General features: G+C 35.7%; 1 protein-coding gene across 1 annotated transcript in view; it reads left to right on the top strand.

Moving 5' to 3' along the window:
• PIBF1 (progesterone immunomodulatory binding factor 1) overlaps positions 1–26,405 on the top strand; it is a 127,825-nt gene that overhangs the window by 34,558 nt on the left and 66,862 nt on the right. Inside the window, exon 9 of the mRNA XM_075723055.1 lies at positions 2,791–2,889. Within this exon, the coding sequence (XP_075579170.1) occupies positions 2,791–2,889 (99 nt within the window). The remainder of the gene's footprint in view (positions 1–2,790; positions 2,890–26,405) is intronic.

Raw genomic sequence — 26,405 nt, 5'->3', positions numbered from 1 at the left:
GTGGGACAAATGGAACCCCAAATTGTGAGCGAAGCAGTTTGCAATGAAGTTGTGTGATGTGATGAGATGCTGGCTGTGACTGAAAATAAAGCTAAGATGCTGGTTTCGTCTTCAGGCTCAAAGCATGGAATGGTATTACAGCTAAGCTAATCTAATATTCAGTTGCTCTTACTCCTTACCACTTTTTGTCAAGCCTGGTGGGCCTCATGTTTCCCTTGAATTTATTGGCACTTGTTTTACACTTGGATGAGTCAGTTCAAGAAGCTAAAGAGGTGGGGGGGGCAGGACACACACCAATAAGAATGTGATGCTTTCATTCTTAATTTATTTGGGATTGCTTTCACTCGTTTGGTTGTAGTAAGCATTGGCTATGTTTGAATTAGCAAGCATGAGTGAATTCACAGGGCATGTGAATGTCTGCATAAGTTTGACTTTGGATTATCTGTAGTCTGTTCCCATAGATCAAACACAATTTAGTAGTTTTGAGCATGTTAGATGCCCTCCCTGTACACATCTTCCGACTTGGTTCAATCTGACTGGAGTCCAATTTGTGCACTCTAGAATAGTTTAGGGATGTGAACTGAAGTACATAAATGGCAGTTGCTAAGAGGTTTATTTCAAAAGCTAATATACATGCCCTTGTGTTTCTGCTTCCCCTCCCCTGCTCTCACCCCACATTTTTTTTTCCCCTCATACTGGTTCATGAATCTGTAGGTAGTATTTCTGTCCCATTTTAGAAGGGTGCTTTCACTTATATTGACAGGCGTGCTAGATACCTGATGGTCCATATGGCCTGTATGTGCAGCCATCAGATAGGTGCTTTACCTCTTTCAAAATTGCAATCACGCTATCTGAAAACTGGCAGTATTGCTAGTGTGTTTCCTAGCTCTGTTGAAAATATGTCAGCAGAAGTTGCATCACATCTGTGATGGTCACCTTGTTGGTTGAGTAGTACCTACCTTGTGTCCTTTTTACTTCTGTTGCATTTTCAATTGATTAGCTATTCAGTTAAGCAAAATAGTTTAATGTCTAAACAAGTCACTGTGTATCTCCTACCATTTAATTTTGAACCCACTCCTGTTACTCTAGTTTTAAGGACACAGCATTGCACTCCTACTCTGAGACATAATATGCTTGATCTTAATGCTGTTAACAAAATTAATTATCATGTTCTTATATTTTGGTATGAGTCAGTTTTAAAGAATCTGCTCTCAAGATCAGTCCCTGAATTTCATTGGTAAATGCTGTAGCCCAGTAACTCAATTTTTCAAGAAAATTTTGTTATCTTTGTCTTATAACCAGTTAACTGTTACATAATTCTGATGTTGATTCTTCGTAAGTAACTATTTCCTAATCATATGAATTACTTTGAGTTCAGAAAAGTACCACTGATAACATTTCCTTAGTCTAGAAAATAGTCTTTCATCCAAAAAATTTATACCTTTAGCGTGGCTAAAATGACCTAGGATAACATTTACATGGGCTTGATAATTTTTCCATTTACCTCTGTATCTTGACTTTTTTCTTCAAAACTTGCCTGAGACTGTAATTTCACTTTGCTTTAAGTCAAAAAGTTCCTGTGGGGGAGGGGGGAAGAAACAACTTAAGTGGGAAGAGCTTGGTTGCATCTAGATTAACAGTTTCATTCAGATGAAGAATGTGGTTTTGAAGTGAAACCCCCCCAGTCAATCCTGCTTGCCATGTTTTTGCTTGCCTCACAGTTTGTGCTTGAATTTGCGGTATTGTGCTCGCATTTGTAGTGCATGAACAGGATTCCTTTTAGATGAAACGAAACTGAAAAAAGTCTGTAAGATCATCTAATATATTCCAAATGCTAGTGGGTGTTCAGGTCACAGGAGCAAACCAGAAGCAGCTGAAAGTAAAATCCTCAAAAATGGTCATAACGTAGATGTCTGGTCCTCAACAACCACTGTTTGTTCTGCAAATTGGCTGTTACTGTGTTGCCCTAAATAACGGAGATACAGCTTACAAGCACTGTCTAAGCAGTACTTCCACTTAGTACAGTTTATTGCAATGGTATGCTACAGGCAGACTACAGATTAACAGACTATTAATACCTGTATCATATTTTTAACACAAATACTATACATATTATTCTTCATATGATACTATTCTCATTTGTGTCAGTGAAATAAGAATGAGATAGTTTGCAAGTCTTGACTAATTCTTGGTTAAAAAAAATGAAAAAGTGTAGATTGATTGCAATAAAATGTTTGTGTTTTTTTACGGTTATCTGCAGATCAAAAATGATGCCAGCAATAGAAGCCAGAAGGAGACACCAATGATATGCAGTAACCTATATATCAGACTAACTAGCCAATTAGTTGTATGTGGAAGTAGGATTTCTATGCCTAGCTAATCTTTTCCTGCTCTATCATAAAACTTGTGAATCATCTCAGCAAGGAGGGCAGCATTCCCCTAGTTTAGTGAAGTACCAAGAAAAATTATTGGCATTTATTTAATTCCTACCAAAAAAAGTAATTTAGAGTTCTAGTATTCTAGAATTATTCATATATTTCTACATAGAAATAGGCAGTTCGATCCTTGTTTTTAGCATTTCAGAACTGGAAACTTTGCTGGTATATATGAAAGTAATCTGAAGTAAAGTCTCTGTAATGAATAGGTATATAGATAGACAGACCCCCCCCTACCATTCAATGAAAATTGAAGAAGGTAGTATTGAAGTTAAGATCAGTCAGTAGTAATTCATGAAGCAAAACAGTCTCTTTCCTAATGGATTCTTGACAGAATAACTTTTGTTTCCTTCAGAAATCTGAGAGAAGCGAGAGATAATGCTGTCGCTGAAAAAGAAAGAGCAGTTATTGCTGAAAAGGATGCTTTAAGAAAATATGATCAACTGTTAGACCAGTAAGTATCTCTTAAAATGCATATGAAAAACCCTAAAGCTATAACTATATTTATACCCAATGAGCTTTAGGTAGGAGGAATGACTGCTTTGGCTTTCTGCTTATAAAGAATAAATTGAATTACAAACATTTTGTTTAAATGAAGTTACAGATTTCATTCTAGTAGTATTTTTTTTTCCATTACCAATGCAGTAAGAATATGAAAGTTTGATTCTTCTCCTACAATCCTGTAAAGACAAGCAAACATAATTATGCATCTCATAGAAGAATGTGGATTTCATACTGTACAGTAGCAGCTATCACACTCTGAACCTGTTCTGTTGGTTTTTTTCTGTAGTCGAAAGTAGAAAACTATCTTGTATGATTACTTCAATTAATAGTTTTTGTAAAGTGTGGATAAATAGCAGTAGTCATGAACAGTTATGCTTGCTTGCTACATGCTTCTTTTCTTACTGCTGTCTCTTCTCAGTCTTTCATCTTCTATGTATAAAATATAGTGTCTATACAAATGTATGATTCTATTCATGTGGAGAAGGAAACTATGATTGATTTTCTGCCTGTTTACAAGCAGTCTTACTGTCCTGCTCCGCAGCACATTGTCTTCACTTTTTGTAAATTTAGAATATTATCTGTGGTAAATTATGAGGTAATTAAAACTATGGACAGTAATCAAAGCTGTTCGGGGTAAGTTTGTCATGTGTCCTTAATTTTGGACTTGATTCATTGTTTAATCCACATCTTTTTTCTAAAATGAAAATGTCAGTTCATTAACCAACTGTGCCACCTAGTCATCTACTCAGAGTACTTGATATGAACTGGTTTTGCTTGGAATTGTTTTAAATGACAAGTAGTAATCTGTTAAAATGTTGCTAACTTAAGCATAGGCATAAATTAATTAAAGCTTTTAGTTTTTATATATATATATATATATAACTCCTAAATTGCATTGGTGATATTACTGAAGAAATAGCGTTACCCCAGCTTAGCCACAGACTGAAAAAAAAAGTCAGTGCTAACTAGCGTGTAGCAATAGGCATACTTCTAGAGTTAACAAGATGGGTCAGAGGACTTGATACCCACGCTGAGTTTCAGGAGTTTGACTTCAGATTAATTCTAATTCAGACTCAATGGGCCCAAGGGTGCTGAATGCCTTTTAGTGGTTAGAGTGTTCTTGGATTCTCAAAAAGGAATTCAGTTAGCAAACTCTGAGATGATGGATCAACAATGCAAATCAAAATGTGGAAATCAAAGCTGGTTAAGTGGGGACAACCAGGAAACTTGGTTCAAAACTGATCTTCTGAGTCAAAATAAAATGCTAATGTGAGTCAACTGTGTTTCTTTCTGATGAGACTCCAACCCTTCACTGTGATAAGACTTACTATGACATGTGGGGAGTTCATATCTAACTGGAAGCTCTTCTGGAAAGTAGGTCTGGCATACGATAATTTGAGTATGCACAATTTCTTGCTTTTAATGAAAATATCAACTTTGTAATTCTTACCGTATTTATTTTTAAACTTAAGAACCATGGAGAAACTGCCTTTCTATTCTGCTGTATTCCCACTCATATAATGTGTCTTTTTTTTCATATTGTTGCTTTTTTGAGGAGGGAAGTTCCCCTGCAATCGGAAGTGTAGGAAGATTTTAAAATGCAAGCTTTAGAGGGGAAAAAAAGAAAGTTAGTAATATGCCATTTGGTGTCATCTTGTTTGATACACTCATGCTTCTGTCTTCCTGTAGCTTTTTCTAGTGATAAGCTCTCCAATTAAGTAAAACTTTCCTTTCCTCAATTTAAATAAGTTAATAAGTTTATTAATAATTTTTTTGGAGTTCAAAGTAGTAGATTATTCCTCAGAAGATTATGCTTTTCAGAGAAAAAAACTTACACTTGGGAAAATAGAAAACTCATACTTCATTTCTTTAAAACTACCTCCCTTCTAACCACAGTACACGTGTCAAGACGGTGACTTTTTCCACATTCCAAGTCATCTACCTAAATGAACTGCAAAGTAACAAACTGGCATGATGAGATGGAATAAATGCCTTAACTTAAAAGACCCCAAATTCTGAATTTACTGTGGACTGATATGTGGCAGTTCTGTGGAACAAAGAGATTTTCTAGTATCACCAGAACCCCCTAAGATAAAAAAGGAATACCTGTCTTGTCCATATTTACGTGATTATAACAGCTAGTTCTACTTTAGTGAAAACAAGGTGAGTCATCGTAGTTACCACTGGTATCATAATCTGTATAAACAAACATGTTTGAAAGCTTCAGAAGTATGTGGAATGTTGACTGGCCTGAATGGTGGTTAAATAAAGCCCCTGGCAAATCTTGTGATCAGAAGTGTAACTAATACCCAATTTTCTAGTCAAGTGCAGTTATTTTCATTTTTCTTACTGATGCTTGTGATAGCTTTTTGTAAACAGCTGTCTACAAATGCCAAGAAAATACTGAAGTGATAATATTCATGAGGGAGTTATCTTGAGAAAGAATCTGCTGTTTCAACCTCAAAGTAGATCGCTATGATGTCAGGACCTAAGTTTTGTTGCTCTCTTTGCTATTATACAGCTGTAAATTCTGTGTGAGAATCCATGTTTCATTTACCTGTGACAATGAAAAAACTTAACTGATTTGATATTTTGGATTAAACTGTGGTCAATGTCACACATGTTCTGAAAAAATTATGACCAAATGGAAACATTTCACTTTGATTTAAACTGCTGGTAAAGTGACTAAGACTTTTTTCTAATTTTAAAGCTGTATTACCTCAGTTGAAAGTGTCTTGGGGTTGAACAAGGAGAGCAGTTCTATAATAGGTCCATCATCTACTACATAGTAAAGTGTAGATACTAAATATGTTCCAAGTTTTCCTTCTCTTGAATATTCCTGGAGTGTTATTTTCAAACTGACTATTAATCTGTTACTCGCTTCTCCTTGCCAAAAAAAAACAAACCCAACAAAACAACAACAAAAAACCAGCACTGAAAAGTAGAACAAATGCATCCTGGTTTCCTATAGTGTTTTTTCCTACTGGTTAAATTTTCTAGTTTTGTATAACGTGCAACATCAAACTGAAATGGTTCCTTTGTTCAAAGTGGACTCTAAGGCATAATATGGGGTGAACTCATACAAGAGCACTTCACCTCAGGCGATGCCTACAAGAGCCATCTCTTGCCTTTGGTTGTTCACTTCCTTTAAACCCTAAGGAGTATAATGACTTTTTCCAGGATTGTAGAGCTCAGCTCTATCAGTGGAAACTGGTTTAAAAATTCCAGAATTACTGGGAACACAAGGGAAATCCATAGATGGTGTGATTTTTTCAAAATCCTGTTTTTCTTAGTGACAAAAAAAATCTGTACTCTGTTACAGTTGATTGCTGCTCATGATGCACTCAAGGTGATTTTTCTTTTCCTGTCTTTGTAATGATAAAATGAGAAGTGTAGAAAAACGAAGATAAACAAAATAGGTATGCGGTAAACAGAAAAAGAATATTCAAGAAAACTGTATTATGGCAATACTATTCCTTCAACTTTGCAATGGGCACTATTTATAAAAAACTCAGTTTTGTAAAAACCAATGGGGGTTTTAAATTCCTGCCACTGTCTATGAGGTAATAGGATATTTTTAAGTATGTACTTTTTTTTCTTATTTGAGTATGCACAGGTGATGAAAGGGCATTTTTAAACAATGTTTTTGTAGTTGGGCTGAGTTAAATCAGGATGATGGCTAGAAAAAATAGTTTAGAGTCTTAGGTTTGTTATACAAAGATTTCAAAGGATTTTGGATTATTATTTAAATGTGTCTAGATTAATGTATATAGCTCAGCTATTTAAAACTATTAGGTTTGTAATGGACGATCTGCTACAGGTAAAAATACCTTTAGGAGTATTTTTAGTGTTTCTATTTAGAAATGCCTTTCTCAAATAAAAAGCAGAACAGAATAAAAGTAATTGACATTTCTTGATAGTTATTGTCAAGCTTTATAGGTTAAAAACATACAGAAAAAGTTCTCTGTATGTTTGTGTTTACCTATTTAATGCTTTTCTTTCTGGTCAGCTGCAAGCCATGTATACATTTTGGAGACTTCTTTTAGTCTATCCATTAATTTTTATAATGTGAATTACAATCGTTATTTTACCCCTGTTTTCTCTGTTCTTTGTAATTGTGGTACTTTTTAGAATTCATTTGGAGGTAAGATTAATGCTGTCTGGTTTTAGTCATCTGTCTTAAACTTTGTAGGTGATGGAGAGAGGTGATCAATCCTGTTCATAAAATGGGTGTTTAGATTAGATGAAATTAAGATCCCTATATCTTCTTATTAATTGCAGACAAGACTAGAAAACTATCTTAGATGAGGAGATAATTGGATAAATTTGCTGAATAAATAAATGTTCTACTTTGCATTTAGAATCTCTGCTGAGTATGCAGGAATCTCATTATTAGATTAACATTTATTACATTATACATTCATTGTTAATAGAAACATTAAAATTAATTATTTGCTCCTTCTATTAACATGTTTTTATAATCCGGATGTTGCTGACTGCAATGACAGGACTCTAATCTTAAAATGATTAAGTCAATGTGTTTGTCTGCTGGACATCGCTAATATTTAAATAGGGGCCTATTAGCTTTTCAAGAGTATTTTTATAAAATGAGGATTTAAATATGAATAAAAAAAAAAATCCATGCTGAAAACTTCTGGCCAAAATATTTCTTTGCCAAAGCTGCCATGACACTGTATTAAAAATTTCTGTCATACCCTTTTACTCCCTAGATGTGGCTGTTACTTTTGTATACAAAGTGCTTTGTAATCCCTTGAATTGAAGAGCTATGTGGGTCTTCAAAATTACTACTGCTTTAAATCTTCAGTTTCAACTAACTTCATCAACGTTTTCTGAAACACTTTTTTGGTAATAATCAATTGCTGCTGCTGTATTTATTTATGACTTCCATAGTATGGATGTGTATATGTAATTTTGATAACACTTAGGATTTCTACCAGAATAAAGCTGAGCCCTTTACTGTCATTGTTAGACCTTGTCTAGATTTCAGCCCTAGACCATTTAACTACTACGCATTTCCCATAAAAACTACCATCGTCTTGGTCTCCTTATGAGAAAGTTAAGTATGAGGTGCAGCTAAAAGGGTAAAATCCATGAATGTCATGGAAATTGCTGAAAGACACCCTCTTGGAAGTTCAGACTCAATGCAGAGAAGGCAGTGAAAGGACCAGGAGTGATAGTATGATGGAGAAGCAGAGAAAAAGTCCATTTCCCGGGTGACTGGGTCTAGTTTGTTTCCAAGCTGTAGAAACAGCACTGAAATCCATAACAAAACCAATTCTGTGCATCATATATTTCTATTGAAATGACTAGGGAGGCTCCTACTCTTTTCCCCTTTTCTTCTGAAGATATGTTTTGTTTGTAGTCTACATCTTAATGGATGATACTAAGCTGCATTTTAATAAACAGAAGGAGAAAACCTAATTAACTGATTTGATCAAATAGATGAGTAGTAGTGTTAGGAAGACTGCACACTTGCTAAGGCATGCTTAGCTGTCTTTGGTTGTTCTCTAATAAGGATCTCGAAATTTTACGCTCTTAGCTAAGATAGTGTTCTTCCAGAATGAATGCTTTAAGCCCTGTAACCAGTCACGTCATAACTGTAACTGTCTTGATGTTGTAGAATTATCAATGTCAAGACTCATAGGAATGATAAGTTAGGCTGATGGCTGACCTTTCTGAACTTCATTACATCTGGAACACAGGCTTTGAAGTTTGTTCTCTTACTGTGCAAGGAATGTTCAATGAATATATTTATAGCTCTAGAAATCTTTTTATTTCAGTTCCTCTTGCCCCAGCTCCTAAGAAATAATTCTCACAAAATATTATTAGCCTCTGAAGGATGCTTTGGGAAGCTTGTAGTATGAACATATCCTCGTACCATAAAGATTTTGCTTAAGCCTTGATGTTCTCATTTTACCCGTTCATTTCCTGCTAGCCAAAATGCCTTAATCTGAAAACATTAAGATTAGTAAAAGTAAAATGTTAAAATTCTGTGATGGCTATTATGCCGAGTACCTAAAGAGTAAATAGTTTTATGTCCTTAGTTTTTTTGTTAGCCTGGAAAGATTGAAAATGTATCAGTGTCCTTTGAAAAAAACTTTGAAAGCAGTTATAAATTCCTTCAGAGAGGCATTATGTGATATAAGGGTGCTGCTGCTTAGGCTTCATGTATTTCTTGAATTATAGGATTGAAACAACTTCTGCAGTCCATGGTTTTGCTATGATTGTTAGTATCTCTCATGTATACACACATTTTTGTGATTCGCTGTGCACAGCTTCTCATTAATGATGAGCAATGACAGGATAAGCACATAGGGGTCCTTTGCAACTCATTGCCGAATGATGTTTCAGGTACTAAAAGTTTACATGGGTTCAAAAGGAGACAGAGATAAACTTCAGAATTACTTAACAAGTAGAAACCATGTCTAATTCAGGAAATCCTTGAGCTAGAAATAGTTGAACACTAGTGGCAGAGGATTAGGGAGAAATACAAGCTTTTCTTGCTCTTCCCAAAACACAACTTCTGGCTACAGTTGGAGACAGTATGATCGGGCTACACGGGCCTTTTCGTCTGATACGCTACAGCTGTTCTATGTACAACAGAACAGAAGCTATGAAATGCTGACAAACTTCTCAACCTGTTTACTGTGTGTGCTTTATATCCCTTTGAAATGTCTAGGCTGGATGTTATGGCAAAATATAAACGAAAGCATTTATCTGAAGATGAAGTTAATGTGATTTTTTTTTTTTAGGAATTGTTACATATATCAGGTTATTGATGCAAATAATACTTATTTCTGGAATGTTTCTAACCATCTGAGCTTGAAGGATTAAATTTGTGTGTGAAGCCCCTAGCAGCATTAGGTAGTGCAAAACATTAACAGTTCAATGTCAGACGAGAGAAGAACCTGTTTATAGAAAACTCCAAGTACACAGTTTTTAGAATACGAAAGAAAAATAAGTCGCAAATAACAACATGACTGTAAATACGTGCAGTGATTGTTAGTTGCATATGTCTACCAAAAACTGTGTATTATAATACACATATTCAAAATGTAAATTCTTCAAAGCAGGTATAGTGTATTTTCTGTATGGCTGTACAAAAATGTTGATATACAAATGATGGCTATTTATGTAATATTATATTTCAGCCTAATAAAACCATAAAAGTTTTCTTTTATTAGTAATTATCTTCTGGAATTACATTTTGAATCTGTTGTTACATTCTGATTACCCTCTGGAAAAGGATGTGATGCTATACTCGTATCTGGACAACTAATTGTTGAAAAATAGTCTGTCCAAATAGGTGTTTATGTGATTTGAGAAGGAAGTTACAGCTTTGTAATCTTATGGACCTCATAGTAAACTCATGGGAAACTCTGAAATGTTAGTTATGAAGACTAACATTTATGAGAGCAAGCTTTGGGCTGAGTTTTGGCCAGAGCTTATCTTCTGCAGAATCACATTCAAAGTGTTGAGAAAATGTTAGGTGTAGCTGGAAGCTTGACTCTACTGCTCTCAGCCTGGTCCTCACTTGCACAGTGGTGATACCCATTTCATGTAACTAACTCATGAATAAGGAAAGTGGTAGGATATTGTTCTGGAATTGAGGGTAGCTAGTCCATTTATAAATGAATAAATGAGGGACCATGAGTAAATGAAGGACCATCATACTGTATTCATGAACATGCTACCAAAACAGTGTACATCAGTAAGCCAAGGTAGTTTCAGGCCATAAGCCGCTGGGAACTGTTTGCCTTGGGCGTTAGTCCATCCAGCATTGAATATACCTAATTAATCTTAATCATATTGAGGACTTCCCAAAAGAGAGGGACATATGATATTTACATGTAGTGCTCACAACTGATGGAACAACCATGTGAGTCCATGGCAGCCTGTTTGCTACTTTCTCTCTTCATGAGATTGGCTTGTCTGGTGACCAGTGCCTCAATGAGGAGAGAATGGGAAGACCATGGTTGGAGGGCTGACTTCCCTTTTGTATGGTCTTGTTTCTAGGTAAGATTTCCTCAAGACTGTATCCCAGACTTTGTCAAGGTTGGCTCAAAGAGTTGTTTACATTCAGGGAGACCAGTAAATTTTTTTGAAACTACATGCCTTCAGTGCTGAAGTATTGCATCACATATTGGATAGTGGGAAGGTCATGTCCTTTAGTTTACTCAGTGCAAAGTTATTGCAAAGATAATTTTTACAGCTGTTTGTGTTTCTAGCTAAATGATCTAAAGGCACAATTGTGTCTACTTATATGACCATCTGGGTAACTCTGTAACAATATTCTGTAAAACCAGCAAAATGAACGTGCAATTAATGTTCAATGCATAGTTAACCAGAGTTCAAGAGCTTGCTAAGGCATACCTTGATTCTGGATAGCTGTAGGGTGGTAATGTGACATGTTCGCAGCATTTTTACCAAACATCATGTAGCCATAGTGGCACTTAGATGTGACATGCCATTTGAATCGTGGGGACACCAAAAGGGTGGTACTACTTTTGAGTTATTTATGGTATCAGTGAGTATATAGGTGTGAACTGGGTTTATATTGAAAAAAAAAAAAAATTACCTAAAAACAGAACTTCAGGAAGACCGAAGTGAGATGGGAACATTTGTTCTGGATGGGCCTCTGAGGGGAGCACTGCGTGAAAGTAGATATGCTGGACTGCTGCTAATGGTAGCTGGTGATGATTAGTGAGAGGATTTGTAATTCTATGGTAGGAGGAGTGTGGTGAGAGGCAGTAAGGTCAGAGAACCTGGGAACTGAAGAAACCGAGCAGAGATGAAATGGAAGGGTGCATTTGAAAGAGTAAAGGAAGGGGCTTTAATGCAAGCAATAAAAGGCTTCTGTAGTTCCTACCACTGGGTAGAATTCATAAAGATGTTGCTCATATGAACATGTACTGCCCAACCCCTTCTTATAAGCCCTGTTTATTAGCAGGTTTTTGTCCTTGACAGGAAACTAATGTTGACAACTGAAGATGATGTTGCACAGACCACCCTGCAAACTCCTCTCATGAAGCATGGAGAGGGTAGGGCCTCTGTGTGTGTGTGCGCGTGCGCGCCCCTTATAGGTGCTCCAGAAGCAAAAAAATTGCCATAGCTTATGCCAGTTTCTTACCCACAGAATAAATATTCATATAAGCAGTATAACTTCAGAAACTTTCTTTTAAAGGAAAGTAAACTTTTTCCATCAAGTGGCAGTGTAGTTGTAGAAATAAGTGTAGAAATAAAAAATATAACTTAGATTCCTTTGAGATGAAGCTTGGGCATTGTGTGAAGTGCTTATATCTGTCAGTCATTTAGTCTTTTCATAAAATGATAGATTTCATAATATACACATATAATGTAAATGTACATACTTGCACTTCCAAGCCTATTTGTATATCTCTTCTAAAATTTAAATACTGGATAGATTGTCAAAATGCTGCAACTCTTGGCTGATAATTTAACATAAATGCTACTGCATGTGAGTGTATGTAATCTAGTTTAAGCTTTGATGTGGAACTTGCCATCTGGAATTGTTTTCATGGATATTCTAATTGTTTCATGGAAAGTGTTTGTTGCCATGGGTAAACAGATATAGAAGTGGACTGATTCATCTGATTCATCCCTTCTGAAATTTTGCTTGTTTGCTCTGATTTCTTAACTACTTCCTTTCCAGAAATATAATCTAGACCATATGCTTCAAGATGCTTCAAAAAGTTACATCTTCCCATTTTACCCTAGATAGATTGCTGGGGTCACCAGAATTGGTTGTGGGTTGTAGACAGGGGAAGAATTTGTCCCATTCAAAACCCTATGAGAAGGGGAGAAAGTTTTGTTTGTGCAAAATGGTACTGTAAGTAGATGAAAGTAATTGGAAGCCCTAGTCCTTCTCTTGTCTTCGTACGCCCCTCACTTCAGGCAATTAACTGACTCTTGAATCTCTGAGTATACTCAATATAGACTGTTGCTCTAACAGTAGAGGATGAACACAGTATGACTGATGTAAATCCCGTGCCCCTGTGAAATGCCCGGAATTAGGTGGAGTGAAGCCTTGATTGATACCTTAATTCTAAGATTTTTAGACCTAAAACCATGTGAGGAAATACTGTAACTTTTTTGTCTGTTGCATGTTCATCTAGGACATTTTTGGTTTTATAGGCAGTGTACTTTTTAGAAGCTACTGGGACGGGGTTTTTTGGTTTTAGATTTGTCCCTTATGACGCTCTGTTCCCAGTCACAAGTTGTGAAATCTGGGTTTAATTTCTGTGTTATGTCAAAGTTCTGGGCTTTTTTCAAAGTATTCTATACACATAGATAAATGGGGTACATTTTAGGTTTATTTTCTCAGCGCCATATGAATGCCTCTTTTCAAAGAAAGAAAAAACTTTTTAAAGTAGTGCATTTGTTGCAAGGTACTTGCATTATTAAAGTGTACAAATGAACAGAAAGTAGTAGACATGCTACAAGTTAGGAAAGAGCTACCTTATGGTAATTTGTTTGCTTGCCAGGGCTCTCCCCCCTCCTGCATTTTCTTACTTTGTAAAATAATCAAATCTTCTTTTTGTCCTTTGTCTCAAATGGTTATGTTTATACAGAACAACTGTATTAAACAGTTTTAGTTTATCCATTAGAGTAAGCAAAAATAATTGCAGCCTTTTTTATTGCTAAATTTATATCTTTTGGCAGAATTATTTGTGAATTATTTTTGAAGATAGTTTTTACATTTATCTGTGTAAGTTTCTTTTATGCCAGCTGTCTAAATCTTCTAATAAACTTCATTTAAAAGAAACATACTTTCCATTATTATTTTAAAATATAATGTTTACTGGAAGGGAAGTCTAGTGAATTCCCACAGATGAAGTGTGAGTGTATTTCTCCCACTTGTAAATGAGTTCTTATTTCCTACAGTACATATTCTGGTACCACAATGAGTCATTTTGAACATGTTTTAGTTTAGCTTCTAAAACATTTAAAAACTTGGCAGATACATGTAAATGAATGTTACATCCAGTTTTAGAAACTGCTTCCAAATAATATTTTACTAACATGATGACTGTGAATAGACCTTTCAGAATGCAGAAGTGTCCTTTGTGATAAGCCTAAATGCATTTGCAGAGGTCTTATTTTTATTTTTATTTTTTTACCTTTAACGTGTTTTGGTTTAACCCTCCTGTAAAATAGGGAGAATACTTTTGTGGAAAAAGCCTCAAGGTTTACAGGCAAAGTGTTGTAAATGGAGTATTTTAGCCAGGCAAATGATAGCTTTCTTTAGGTATATCAACTGAATTTTGCAAAATTTTGTGGTATTTTATTTTACAATTTTACAACTTTTTCAAAATAAATATAGTGCCATCTCTGTTTTAATATGATATTGTTTAAGATTATATATGCCATTCCACCCTTTAATCTGTTTCCTAATATGTTACCTTGACAGTTCAAGTATTAGAAGAGAACTCAAGACCAAATAGTTTGTATTATTAAAAGGGACTTATGAGTAATGGGGCTGGAGTGGGAGGAAAATGGGGGAGGCAGACTAGGCATGCTTAGATTTAAAAGAAAAAAACAACCAAAAACCACACAAACAAAAAAACCCAACTCAAAATCACCAGTGTTCCGTTTGTGAGAAAGTTTATTTTCATTTATCTATAACTTAAAGAACATTTCTTATGTTAACTTTCTTGTCGTGGCTTCCTGGTACCTGGAACATTTGTTATAGTGGGACCTTAGATACTTTACTCACAAGTTGATACCTATGCTTAGACACACTCACATTTCTGCAGTCTGGATTTGAATACCACCCTAAATTTTTTCTAATTGTTGGCAGCATTTGTCTTGCCAGTTTAATATGCATGGTAGGGATAACTTCTCAAGTCTCTGATTATTCTCTGTTCCAATTTTAACCATCTGTATGTGGTCTGTGATACACCACCATGTTAACAGTAAGTTGTTCTTACTGTAATTACCACCCTTAAAAATTTCTTTAGCTTTTTATTAGAAGAAGATGGGGAAAACATTTAAAACTTGGATTACTAAGTCTTTCATTGAAAGATTTCCTGGAATCCCTTTTCCTTTAGTTGTACGTTATAACATATAAAGGAAACCTACTTCAAAACCCTTCTTCCCCCCACAGTTGATCTTAAATATATTAACTTTTCATCAGGGAGAAAATCAAAAAAAGGATGGGGAGAAGTTAGTTTAGGGGACTGAGAGTCTTAATTATTTTGTCAGAAAAATACAAATAAATTCTTCTCTTTCCATTATGTCTAAGTTGTTGTGAAACTTGCAGAAGATTGATGATAGGCAAAAGAGGAAAGGGGAAAAGATGAGGGGTAGGGAAGGGCATAATGTGAACAAAAAAAAAAGAGATAAAAAGGAGATTGCAGTCATGAAACCTTTACCGAGTGGGATTCATCTAGGTGTAGAATATATAGTGCAGTTTACCAGTCTTTCTCTTTGGAAGAGTGGTCTAAGCCAGGCAAAGACAAAACAATTGCATGAAGGAATTGGGTGAGTGGAAGGCAATGTGTTGGGGATGGTGGCAGAGTCCATTTCTTCCATTCTGCCCGTCCAGTTGCTTCTGTATAGCTGTTTGCAGAGGGGGAAACTATAAATCTTCTTGATGGTAACTTGTCCTGGTTTTGGCTGGGGTAGAGTTAGTTTTCTTCCTAGTAGCAGGCATAGTGCTGTGGTTTGGATTTAGTAGAAGAATGTTGATAACACACTGATGTTTTTAGTTGTTGCTGAGTACTGCTTATGCTAGCCAAGGACTTTGCAGCTTCCCATGCTCTGCCAGGTACACAAGAAACTGGGAGGGAGCACAGCCAGAATAGTTGATCCAAACTGACCAAAGGGCTATTCCATACCATATGACGTCATGCTCAGTATATAAGCTGGGGGGGGGGGGGGGGTTGGCCGGGGAGCAGTGATCGCTGCTCAGGAACTGTCTGGGTATCGGTTGTTGGGTGGTGAGCAATTGCATTGTGCATCACTTGCTTTGTATATTATTATTACTATTATTATTATATTGTTATTATTTTACTTTATTTTATTTCAATTATTAAGCTGTTCTTCTCTCAGCCCAGGAGTGCTTCTCACTCTTACTCCTCCGATTCTCTCCCCCATCCCATCGGGGTAGGGGGAGTGAGCAAGCGGCTGCGTGGTGCTGAGTTGCTGGCTGGGGCTAAATCATGACATAACTAATCTGATACACATTTTGCTCAGTACGAGGTGAACATCTTCCTGTTCTAACACTGAAAACCCTTGAACATCCATCTTCAGAGACCTCAGTTTCATTCATACAACTGTTTCAGAATTTTGTGATCTTTTTGAAGCATTTTTTTAATGTAATACACTATTAGACTTTGGATGAGTTCAAACATAGGTTTCTGAGAAAAGTAAGTAGATGCAACATGGATTTCAGTACAGCGTTTAGTGTGGCTGTCATCAGTCTTGTCTGACTTTAAATGCCTGTGCAGGGATGAAATGATGTCTGTTAGGTACTTGTTTCTTTCCATGGACTTATAAAGGGAGTCTACACAACTAGCTCAGATGTAAATACCCATGTCATAAACATCTGAAGCTAGGTGAGGTGAGTCCACCTGTCTTTTCTGAGTTAAATGAGTTCAGCATAGACTATTTTCACAAATTCATGGGTTTTTTGGTGCCTTTATGCCATCATTCTTATCAAGTCATCTTCCAGTGCCGAATCTTTAAGCCTTTAAGCAATTGTGAAATGCTGGTCATAAAATTGAATGTTTTTATTATGAAGTATGGTATACTTTATATGCTGCTGCTTTTTTGCCTTTTTTTTTTTTTTAATGGACTTTGTCTTCCATGATTGGGAAAGATTTTGACTGACAGAAGTTTATTGAGCTTATGTAGCTCTAGAGTTGTGATTATACAAAGGAATAGATCTGGTTAATGGAACTACAGAAGGTAGGAAGATACCATGCTCTTTCAAAATATTCAATCTTAGCTATCTTACAGTAACTCTTAGAAGAGTTACCGCACCCAAATGAAGAGGAAGCTTGTATTTGTCTTTTTAGAGGAAAGGGGAGAAAGGGCTGACAAAATTTGGATAATACACCATACTGTTTCTGTAATATAAAATGCATGTAAGTCTCTTGGGGTCTAAATGTGACAGCACCATTAAACAAAATATGCAATAACTGCACTTAAAATGTAATACATGGTTCATAAGTACAGGTTTTGCACATGCTAATGGTTTTTCAGCAGGTTGTCATAGTGATATCTGGGGGCAGATTTTCCTTGACTAGATTCCACTGAAGTCTCACCAATACCTCCTGTTCTCAAGCACCACCTAACCTCAGAGGCACTTAAAATCAGTCTGCATTCCAAGTTGGAGCACATCTAGGTAGAGATCCCTGTGCATGCTCGGAAGTCTCCTGGTTTGGAAAGCTAAGTGCTTATTTTGATATGGGTAGGGAGGTACTTGAACTCTGTTCAAGTCCCTGAAGGGCCTGTTGTTATTAGATCATGGCTAACTCATTCAAAAGCGTTGAGTTCACTCCAGAACACTGTTAGAAGAGGAGGTAATGGCTAAGCTTGCCTCTTTTGTAACATGCTTTGAGCAGTTGCCCAAGAAGTTCAAGACCTTGGTCCTTTCCCTCTCGGTCTCCCTAATTATTTAAACAGGTTTTGGTGTTACCTGGAAGTTACGTCAATTTGCCCAGAATTATTGGCAACAAGCGTTGATATACATAATGCATGAGTTAAGCAAAATGCCACCAAAGAGGAAAAATAAACAAACTTGGGGAAGCTTTTTTTGTGAAAGCCAATCATACAAATCCTCAAAAAAATTCTAAAAATGCAATTAAAATATAATTTTTAGACTTTTTTAGCTATGATAATGGACTTTTTTCATTTCTTTTTCCATTATTTAAAAAAAAAAACCAAAAACAAAACCAAACAAACCTACAAATGTGGATATTGACAATAAAGTACTTACCTATAAGGTTTATAAACAAAATTTTGAGAGTGAGCCTTTTGGATCATTGCTTGTTTTGTCATTGCGTGTAACCATCTTTTCATAAATTAAACTCTGATCTCTACTGTTCCTAGTGGAAGCTATTCTAGTTGTCATGGTCAGATGGAGTTTTAATTTCTGTTTTAAGATTATTTTCTCCTGGTTTACAACAGGAGTTCTGATGCTAGCATTAGTCCTTAAATATCTGTTGTTTTGCCTTCTTAAAATCTTAGTCAGACTTTATTTTCCTAGATTGTAGCTTATCTGACTTCTCATGGGATAGATTCGTTGTTCTCTTGAACATCTGAGTGCCATTTCTTTTAATCTTGACCTTCTTTCAACACAGATAACTGGAATTCTGAACAATGTTTCATATAATTTCCTGCTCTATCTTGTGTGATACTATAATTTCTACTAGGTGTACCTTAGTGATTCCTGGAAATGTGTGTCTTTTGCATAGTTGGATCATGTTAGCAGTTTAGTTATCCTGATATCATGTGACGAATCTAGATCCTTTTCCTCAGTCCGTTCTAAGTGTCTGGATTAAAAGAGCCACCACCTTAAGTTTTCTAGCCCTGCTCTAAGTCCTGGATTTGTATATGCATTCTTACTTGTTTTTGTGATTATGCTACTAATTTAAGAATCACACTCTCCAGCATATCAGAGAGGCACATCATTCTGGAAGTTGCACAATCTTTTTGCTCCAAGTACTCAACATGAGATACAACTCACCTAAATCTAGGTGTATTCCACATCGGTACTACAAAGGAGTTGTGGATGTCTAAGATACCATTATAGTAAGTGGAAACTTAGTAAGTGCAATCAGTGGGGTTTGGAGAGCCTTTCAGCTGACCAAATAAAGGCTGCTGCTTCAGGGCTGCAAAGGGTTCTCTTTATAACCCTTGGACTGCAGTGGCTAGATTTCTACCAGTCATACTGGAGACCTAACTTACAGATAGATGCCTAAACCTTTCTAAACTTAAATTTACAAAATCACAGAATGGTTGAGGTTGAAAGGGACCTCTGGAGGTCATCTTGTTCAACCACCCCACTCAAGCGCAGCCACCTAGAGGCAGTTGCTCAGGACCATGTCCGGACAGCCTTTGAATATCTCCAAGGGTGAAGACTCCTCAACCTCCCTGGGCAACCTGTGCCACTGCTCAGTAACCCTCTTGGTTAAAAAAAAGTGTTTCCTGATGTTCAGGTGGAACCTCCTGTGTTTCAGTTTGTGCCCATTGTCTCTGGTTCTATCCCTGGGCACCACTGAAAAAAGCCTCTTTGCACCTTCTTAGTGGTCTTAAATGTACACAGCACATGTAGCAATGAACTATATCATCTAAGCGAACAATGGAGTCTTTAATGTAGAAGCTATAAGTAGTAGTATGATGATACAATAAAAGATAATGTCACATGAATGTCAAGGAATCTCTACAAACTTAACCCCTATAGCACTTTCATAAAGGAAGCATTTGAAGCATTTTAGAATTGGATTTAGCAAACTTCAGTTGATGTGAAATAGAAACCAATCTTACGTTAGAGAGATAAGAGTAGATTGGCTGTGAGTAGGTTTTATTTCTATTTTCCTTTCTATTCCCATCTTCCTTTCCTACAGCACTCTCTAGACTGAGATGTCATATGATTGCGTAAGCAACAATTCCTGAAATATGTTTTTAATCTATATGTTTAATTTTTTTTTTTCAAATCTTCAGCTATTCAATGATGTGTCAATAGCATACAAAAATTGCATTGCTTAAAAAAGAGATTAAGTAGGTTTCAAAAATTATAATTTTAGCTCTGGTGTATGATACTAATCAATGTGAGCTTTTGCATTACTGAATTGTGGGGGGAAAAATAACATTTGTGAAAAGTGCAAATACTTGTAAGTTGATTCCTTGTTTTTGTCATTTAACAAATGTTCATACAAACCTGTCAAGGCAGTTTTTTCTGTATTAGCTAGTTATGAAAAGGCATAAAACAAATTACACGTGTTTCACTGTAATTTTTGTACTTGTATAAGTCTTAACTCTTTTGTACATTTTATGTAGCACCTACCAGATTTAATTGTTATGAAATGTTGACTAATGTTACTTTTTTGTCTTTTAGAAATAAGTAGGTTTTAATCACATTTGTTTTGCTAATTGCTAGTCATATGGACTATCCTTCTGTGTCCTATTAAGCAGAAAATGTTTGATCTGTAAGAATGCCTTTTTAATACACTGGCTTTTAGGAAGCGAGTAGTATAAATTATGTTACAGTTCAAACAATAGGCTCACCTTTCACTTGCCTGCTACAGTTTAATATTTTACCTATGTAATAATCATCTGTGAAATGATTAGACATGCTTAAGCATCACTTCTTAAATGCTCTCTTACGACATTAGTACTTACTATTTTTCCATAATGTTTGCAGTTCTAGCGGTTTTTGTACTTACTTGCCTTGGCCTTCCTACTCCATTTACCACCCTACAAAATAAATCTCTATATTCAAATTGATGCCAAGATGCCAGCAGCACAAATAATGCATGATTCATATTACAAACTCTTAGAGCATTTATTGGTGCGCTAGTACATTCCTATGAAATGACAAAGTCAGATAAATTTGTATGTGTAAATGTACGATCACTGAAAAAGATTGTCTTTGTTGATCTTGCATGTGTGCACATTTCATAACAATTCAATGATCTTTAAATATAGTTAGAAAGTAGACATTTTCTGTTACTGCCACATTAATGCTAAAACAGTAAATGAACCATTTAAAAACAATCTTCTGAAATACTAAACCAAATTTGTTTGAAAATTAGAACCACGATATATTTTCCAAAATAAAAATTAAGTTTGTGTAACTGTGGAGGAAATATAATGAAGGAGGATCTCCTAAAACAAGAAAAAAAAATTAAAAGGTAACTGAAATGTGATTGTGCCAAATGAAAGAAGAATAGTTTTGCCAATGTGACACTGATGCATATAAATGGTTTTCTAGATCTTTACTAAAATCTGAGTTCTAGCCCTACTGACTGGATTGTGCTCAACCTTTTGCTATTTTTGTCATTTTTTCACATTACAATTTCAGAAATTTCATCTTTATTGCATGCTAATAATGATAATACTTTGAAAACTAATAATACTTATGAGAAAGCCTTGAGAAAAAGATACTTTTTTAATACAATCCAAAAAACAGACATACAGTTTTACTGTCGAGACTCAGTGACAAAAAAATGGCAGCATGATTTCTCACAGAGAGTGAAAGAAACATTTTAAATAGTACTGTAGAAAGGTTTATTTTCTCTTCTTGAGTTACTTCAATGTCAAATGGTCTCTCTCTCTCTGGTATTCTTTTGAACAGTCGCAACCTCTACATTTCTTTTTTTTGAAGCTGCATAAACTAATTTGAAGCGAGTGAGAAATGTAGAATGTGAACTGTACATGCCATTAGGGCTGTGGAAACTTGAGTTCATAGGAGAATAGTACCAGAGCACTAAGTATTGTTACTTTTGGTGTTGTAATTTAAAGTATAAAATCTGACAAAAATATTTGCAATAGCAATAGACTTTTCTTTATTAAATCCATAAAAATAGGTTAACATGCAAGTAGTGTATATTTTAATTACTTTTCTCTCCGCAAAGTTTATGGTCCTATTTTCTGTCTTAATAAGACTACCGAATACTGCAGTATGCTGTTTATTTTATTAATCATATCGTATGCCATATTTGATCATGATCTGAGAGATGCATTGAATTACTTTAAACACATGCTTTACATTCCTGCAGATCCATAGTACAGTTGTTGAACATACCCTGCATTTCTAAAGAAGCAAAAAAAGATTGCTCACATTCATACAAGAGCTTGCTTCCAAGCCAAGAATGACAGATGCTGTTACAGCTGAGAAATGTAGTGTTTTAGGAAAACACTCGAACAGTAGTTAACTTAGGTCAAAGTAGAAAAAATGAATTTAAGATGGCTTTATCTAGACTGGAGTTAAAGGTACTTGAAGTGTGGATGTTGGTTTTACAAACTGTCAAGGATTATGTTCCAATTCAGTAAATCTGCAATATCTGAATTAAAGAAATAATTCTGGTCTCTGCTTTTATTAATTTCAAATGTGCCTAGTTTCTTGTATTCCTCATTTTAATATATTTATATTTGCAAGACTTTTTTTTTATTGTTTGTATTTTCATATTATAGAGCATGTGTAAATGATAGCATACTAAGGAATAGTGAAGAGGGGAGCTGTCTGTAAAGAATCCAAACTTTTGTGGCCTGGATTTGAATTTACTGTGCCAAAGCAACATATTTGTCCTATTTTAATGTTGATGTGATCAGCTAGTCTTTAAATTCATTCCATGTGCTATAAAGAATAATTCACATGATTGAGTGAGTGTCATTTTTAGCAAGAATATAAGATAATAGAGAAAATGGAAATTGGAAAAGTAAAGGAAAAGTATTAGTAAGACAGAAATACTGAATTATATAGCATCATGTATAATAATACTATGTCTAGCATTAATACATGCTATTGTAGAGACACAAGAGAGGTAATGGCACAGACTCAACAGTGTAGCACTTAACGTACCAAAAATCCTGGCACACATTATTGCACTTAAGTGATGACAATTTTGATTCCTAAAATGCTAAAAACGTGTATGGCCTTACCTAAATAAAAAAAATAGTTGTTCTGAATTTTTTTTTTAAAAAAAAAAAGCCCCTAATGATGGCATAGAAGTAATAACTTCTCAAATCTGTCAAAGTCATTAACTTTACAAACCTACAAGTAATTCTTTACAGTCTAGCAAGGAAACTTGGGCAAGGTATTTCTCGTCACTGACAAAAAAAATCAAAACTTCTATAATGGGTGAAAAAGGTGTGATTCTGCAGTTGTAACGTTTTATTCTTTGATTAATTTATAATGTTGTGTGTGGTGATAAGTGGCAAATAACCAATAATTCATTTGGCTTTAAAAAGAGATTATATTTTATATAAACAAGAAAATTCTGTTGAATTGTGTTCCATTCTGTGGCAGAGAACAGAGATTCATAAAGAACAATTTCTTCTATTTTGTGGAAGCAATTTTAAGATGGGACAAAATGCTAAATATTCTGTATCTTCCCAGTGTTGGTGTTACAGGCAGAGTTGAGTTAGCCTGATATTTTTTTGTTACTCCGAAGGGAAGAATTTCCCTTGAAAGTTCAAAGAAAATTGTTCAGACAGTTTAAGCCACAGGCCACTTCAAAATAATACCTGTTTAGAATTTGGCACGTATCTAAAATACTGTTTCTCTCAAAGCAGATATTCTTCACTCTTACAGACATATTTTAATTCAAACATGAATTAATTCAGGAAAGTCCTGTGTTTTATGTGGGTTAAACAAGCTGATCTCTGGTTACTTTTGGCTATATCTAAGAGTATGTATACACAGTTCATTGTGTTTTTTAATGTATCTGATCTAGCTTTATACTAGTCTGCTCATATGCTGTTATTAGTTTCAGCACAAAGCTAAGTGAAGACTTATTTACTGTTCTGCTTAGCTTATGTATTGACTGGAGTCTTGGAAAATGCTCGTCATTAGTGAAAGCCCAGACCTCTTTTTGAAAACCTGCTGTGGCCAAAAGGATTGCAAAGCTTAGCAGCATTCATCCAGAAGTAACAACTTTTTAATGAAATACTGATTCCCTTAGGTATTTGTCTCCACATACGTGTATTCATACACTCAAGTCTAAGAACAGTTTCCTTTGTTTATCAGTATTCATGCATGTCACCTGTGATCAACAGGCCTGCATTCTCATACTTGGTCCCTTTCAACATGAAGTTGAGCATACAGAGCAGGAGGTCCAGAACTATACTGTGATTTTTGCATTTTCTTCACTTCTCCAGGGTGACACCTCCACCGGTAGCCTTCTCAATGAAGGTAACTTTCTGAAATTTGACAGTCATGTTTTTTGCTTACTCTGCTTTAAAGAGGGAAAATGGACATTTTGTGCAAGGTCCAAAACATTGACCAAAAAAAAAAAGATGTTATTAAAAATTCCAGAAAGAGTCTGTTCTGAAAGAGTCTGTGAGCTCCTTAACAAAACAGGAAACCTGGATGGAGGTCCTGTTTTGAGTAAAAGTGGTTTTGATCTTCACTTCCTAAGATCTTCACTCCCATGACAGAGACCTTTTACCTCATCTAAGGATTTCATTCCAGTAATCTGCTGATGTAAGGCTAGCGCTTCACTCTGGAGGACAGTTTACACTTTCATCTCCCTGGACCTTAAGAATAGAAAAAAATATTCTCAAAGTCCTCTGCCTGTAAGTTCAGTATCATTGTGTGAATAGTGATGGGGTGTCACTATTTTCATATAATTTACTAACAGAAGTCAAAATGACATCTCCTCACTTAGGAATAACTGATCAAATGGAATTGGTTCGTCAACTGACAGAAGTGTTGAACACATTAGTAAATAGGATTGCTTGTTCCCAGTGAAAAGATAAAGTGAGGAGTGATGATTTAAGGGCTATTTTCAAAGAACTTGGAGATAACACAAGATTGGTCATCTTATCTTATACACCATCAGGAAGTAAGTGTAAATCTTTCTTTTCAAATTTGGATTAATCACGAATGAATTTGTGAAGGTTTGGTTTTGGTTTCTTTTTTTCCTAGATGGGAAAACTGCTGAGTGTTTTTCCTATGTTGCTTTTGTTGATCAGAATCATCTGTACAGTAAATCCCCAACACCCTGTAACAGTAGGGATTCTGCTAATGGAAGTATATAAAGTTCTTATAAGAAGACTTTCTACATAGAAGTTGAAGAGACTGCTAGCATTCTTGAAAATTTTGCTTTGAAATTGGGTCAGATTTGTCATGTAAGCCTCAGATCCCTCCCCTATCAGGAGGACTGCTAGATTGTCAGAAGTAGAGTTATCCTCCTCATCACAGGCATTGGGTGCCCTGATATGAGGATGTATTTGTTAACATGTGTGTGGCTGAGTCAATCAGATTCTTGACTTATTTTATGGCTAGGTTGCTTGACCTTTTTTGAGGTGGTGTGACTAGTGCTTCATTACAGACTGTAGTTTGAAATGTTTAGCCCTTTAACTCTATCAGGGAACAACAAGAAGAACTCCTTTCCCTCTTACTCTTCTGTAGTGAAGTCCTACACTGCTTGTATAGGTGACATGCTTTCATGGCATGGTAATAGACTCAAAACTTTTAAATATTCTGTGTGTGGCAGAGTGATCCTAGGTAGCCTTGATGTCTCAGAGCTTTCTCACCGTATGAAAAAGCACTAATACTTGTAATCATAATCTAGTAGAGCCTGTGTCACAGTGATGGTTCCCGGCACAAGTTCACCCCTGAGCGTTGCACTGCTGTATTTTAACTCCTGAAACCCTGAGGCTTTATGTTGCTTTCAGGATGAAAATTTCTTATTGAAGATTCCCTACCCATACTCGTGGTGTTTTTGTGGGGAATACAACTTGGAGTCACTAACATTGTGGATGTCCTGAAGCAGAAATCAAATTTACCTACAGCTGTTCTTTAAGGTGTGTTTTCTATATGCACATTTGCAGTGCACAGTCTTTATTGCTTGCCTTTGAATGTCCATTTGTGGTTACCAGGAATTCTGAGATTGGGAAGAAGTGAAAATATGGGCCAGACTCCACCCCATTTATATAACAGCAGTCAAAGTATTAAGAGTGTGTGCCCCATTAGTATGGCTAAAACAAGCATGCTTCACTGTCATGTACCTATAAACACTGCATCTTCAAGAACAGCTGACAGCAGATTTTCTTGCTTTCTGGAAGACTGGCTCCATTTTGAATTAAGGCAAGTTGAACTATTAGCCTATTAAGTGGTTTTAGATTAAGCTTAGAGTCTGGTTCCAACCTGGTTCAGACTTTAACAGTGGAAGAATGGAATGCTGAGAATGGAGCTCAGAATGGAATACTGTGGAAAAATATTAAACACCTCCATCTACTTAAACCTTGTAATAAAGAAGGCAAAAGAATTACACATCACACAAGATAAGGTTAACTGAAATACAGTTGTAACTAGACTGTTTTTCAGTCATGACCTAAGTATTCACACAAAACTGGTAACTAGCATGGTCAGCCTGAAGTGCAACAGTTCATTCTTGAAATTTTAAAGCAAAATTAACTTTTCCTATCTGTATCTAAGTCCCCAGTCAATGGGAGTCTTTCTTGTAAACCATAAGAATACAAAGGGTTAAAGCCAAGTTTGAATGTACCATTCAGTGAATGGGTACCTCTACTTTTATTGAAGGTGTTAATGTTAACAATATGGCTATGTTAGAGGGAACTTTCCAGCTCCAGAGTACAAGAATTGCATCTTCGGTTGCTTTGTTAGTGGCATGGTAGATGTAGCCATATTCTAGGGCTCGTAGCAGAAAGGATGGATGATGACAGGGATGAAACAATACAAGCACTGAACACACAGAGTAGTAGGAAGAGCTTTCTCTTTTGATTTCA

The sequence above is a fragment of the Pelecanus crispus genome, chromosome 1 (genome assembly GCF_030463565.1).
Source record: "Pelecanus crispus isolate bPelCri1 chromosome 1, bPelCri1.pri, whole genome shotgun sequence".
In the NCBI taxonomy this organism is placed as follows: domain Eukaryota; kingdom Metazoa; phylum Chordata; class Aves; order Pelecaniformes; family Pelecanidae; genus Pelecanus; species Pelecanus crispus.
The sequence above is the reverse complement of the archived record's forward strand: the minus strand, read 5'-3'. Positions and strand labels throughout refer to the sequence as shown.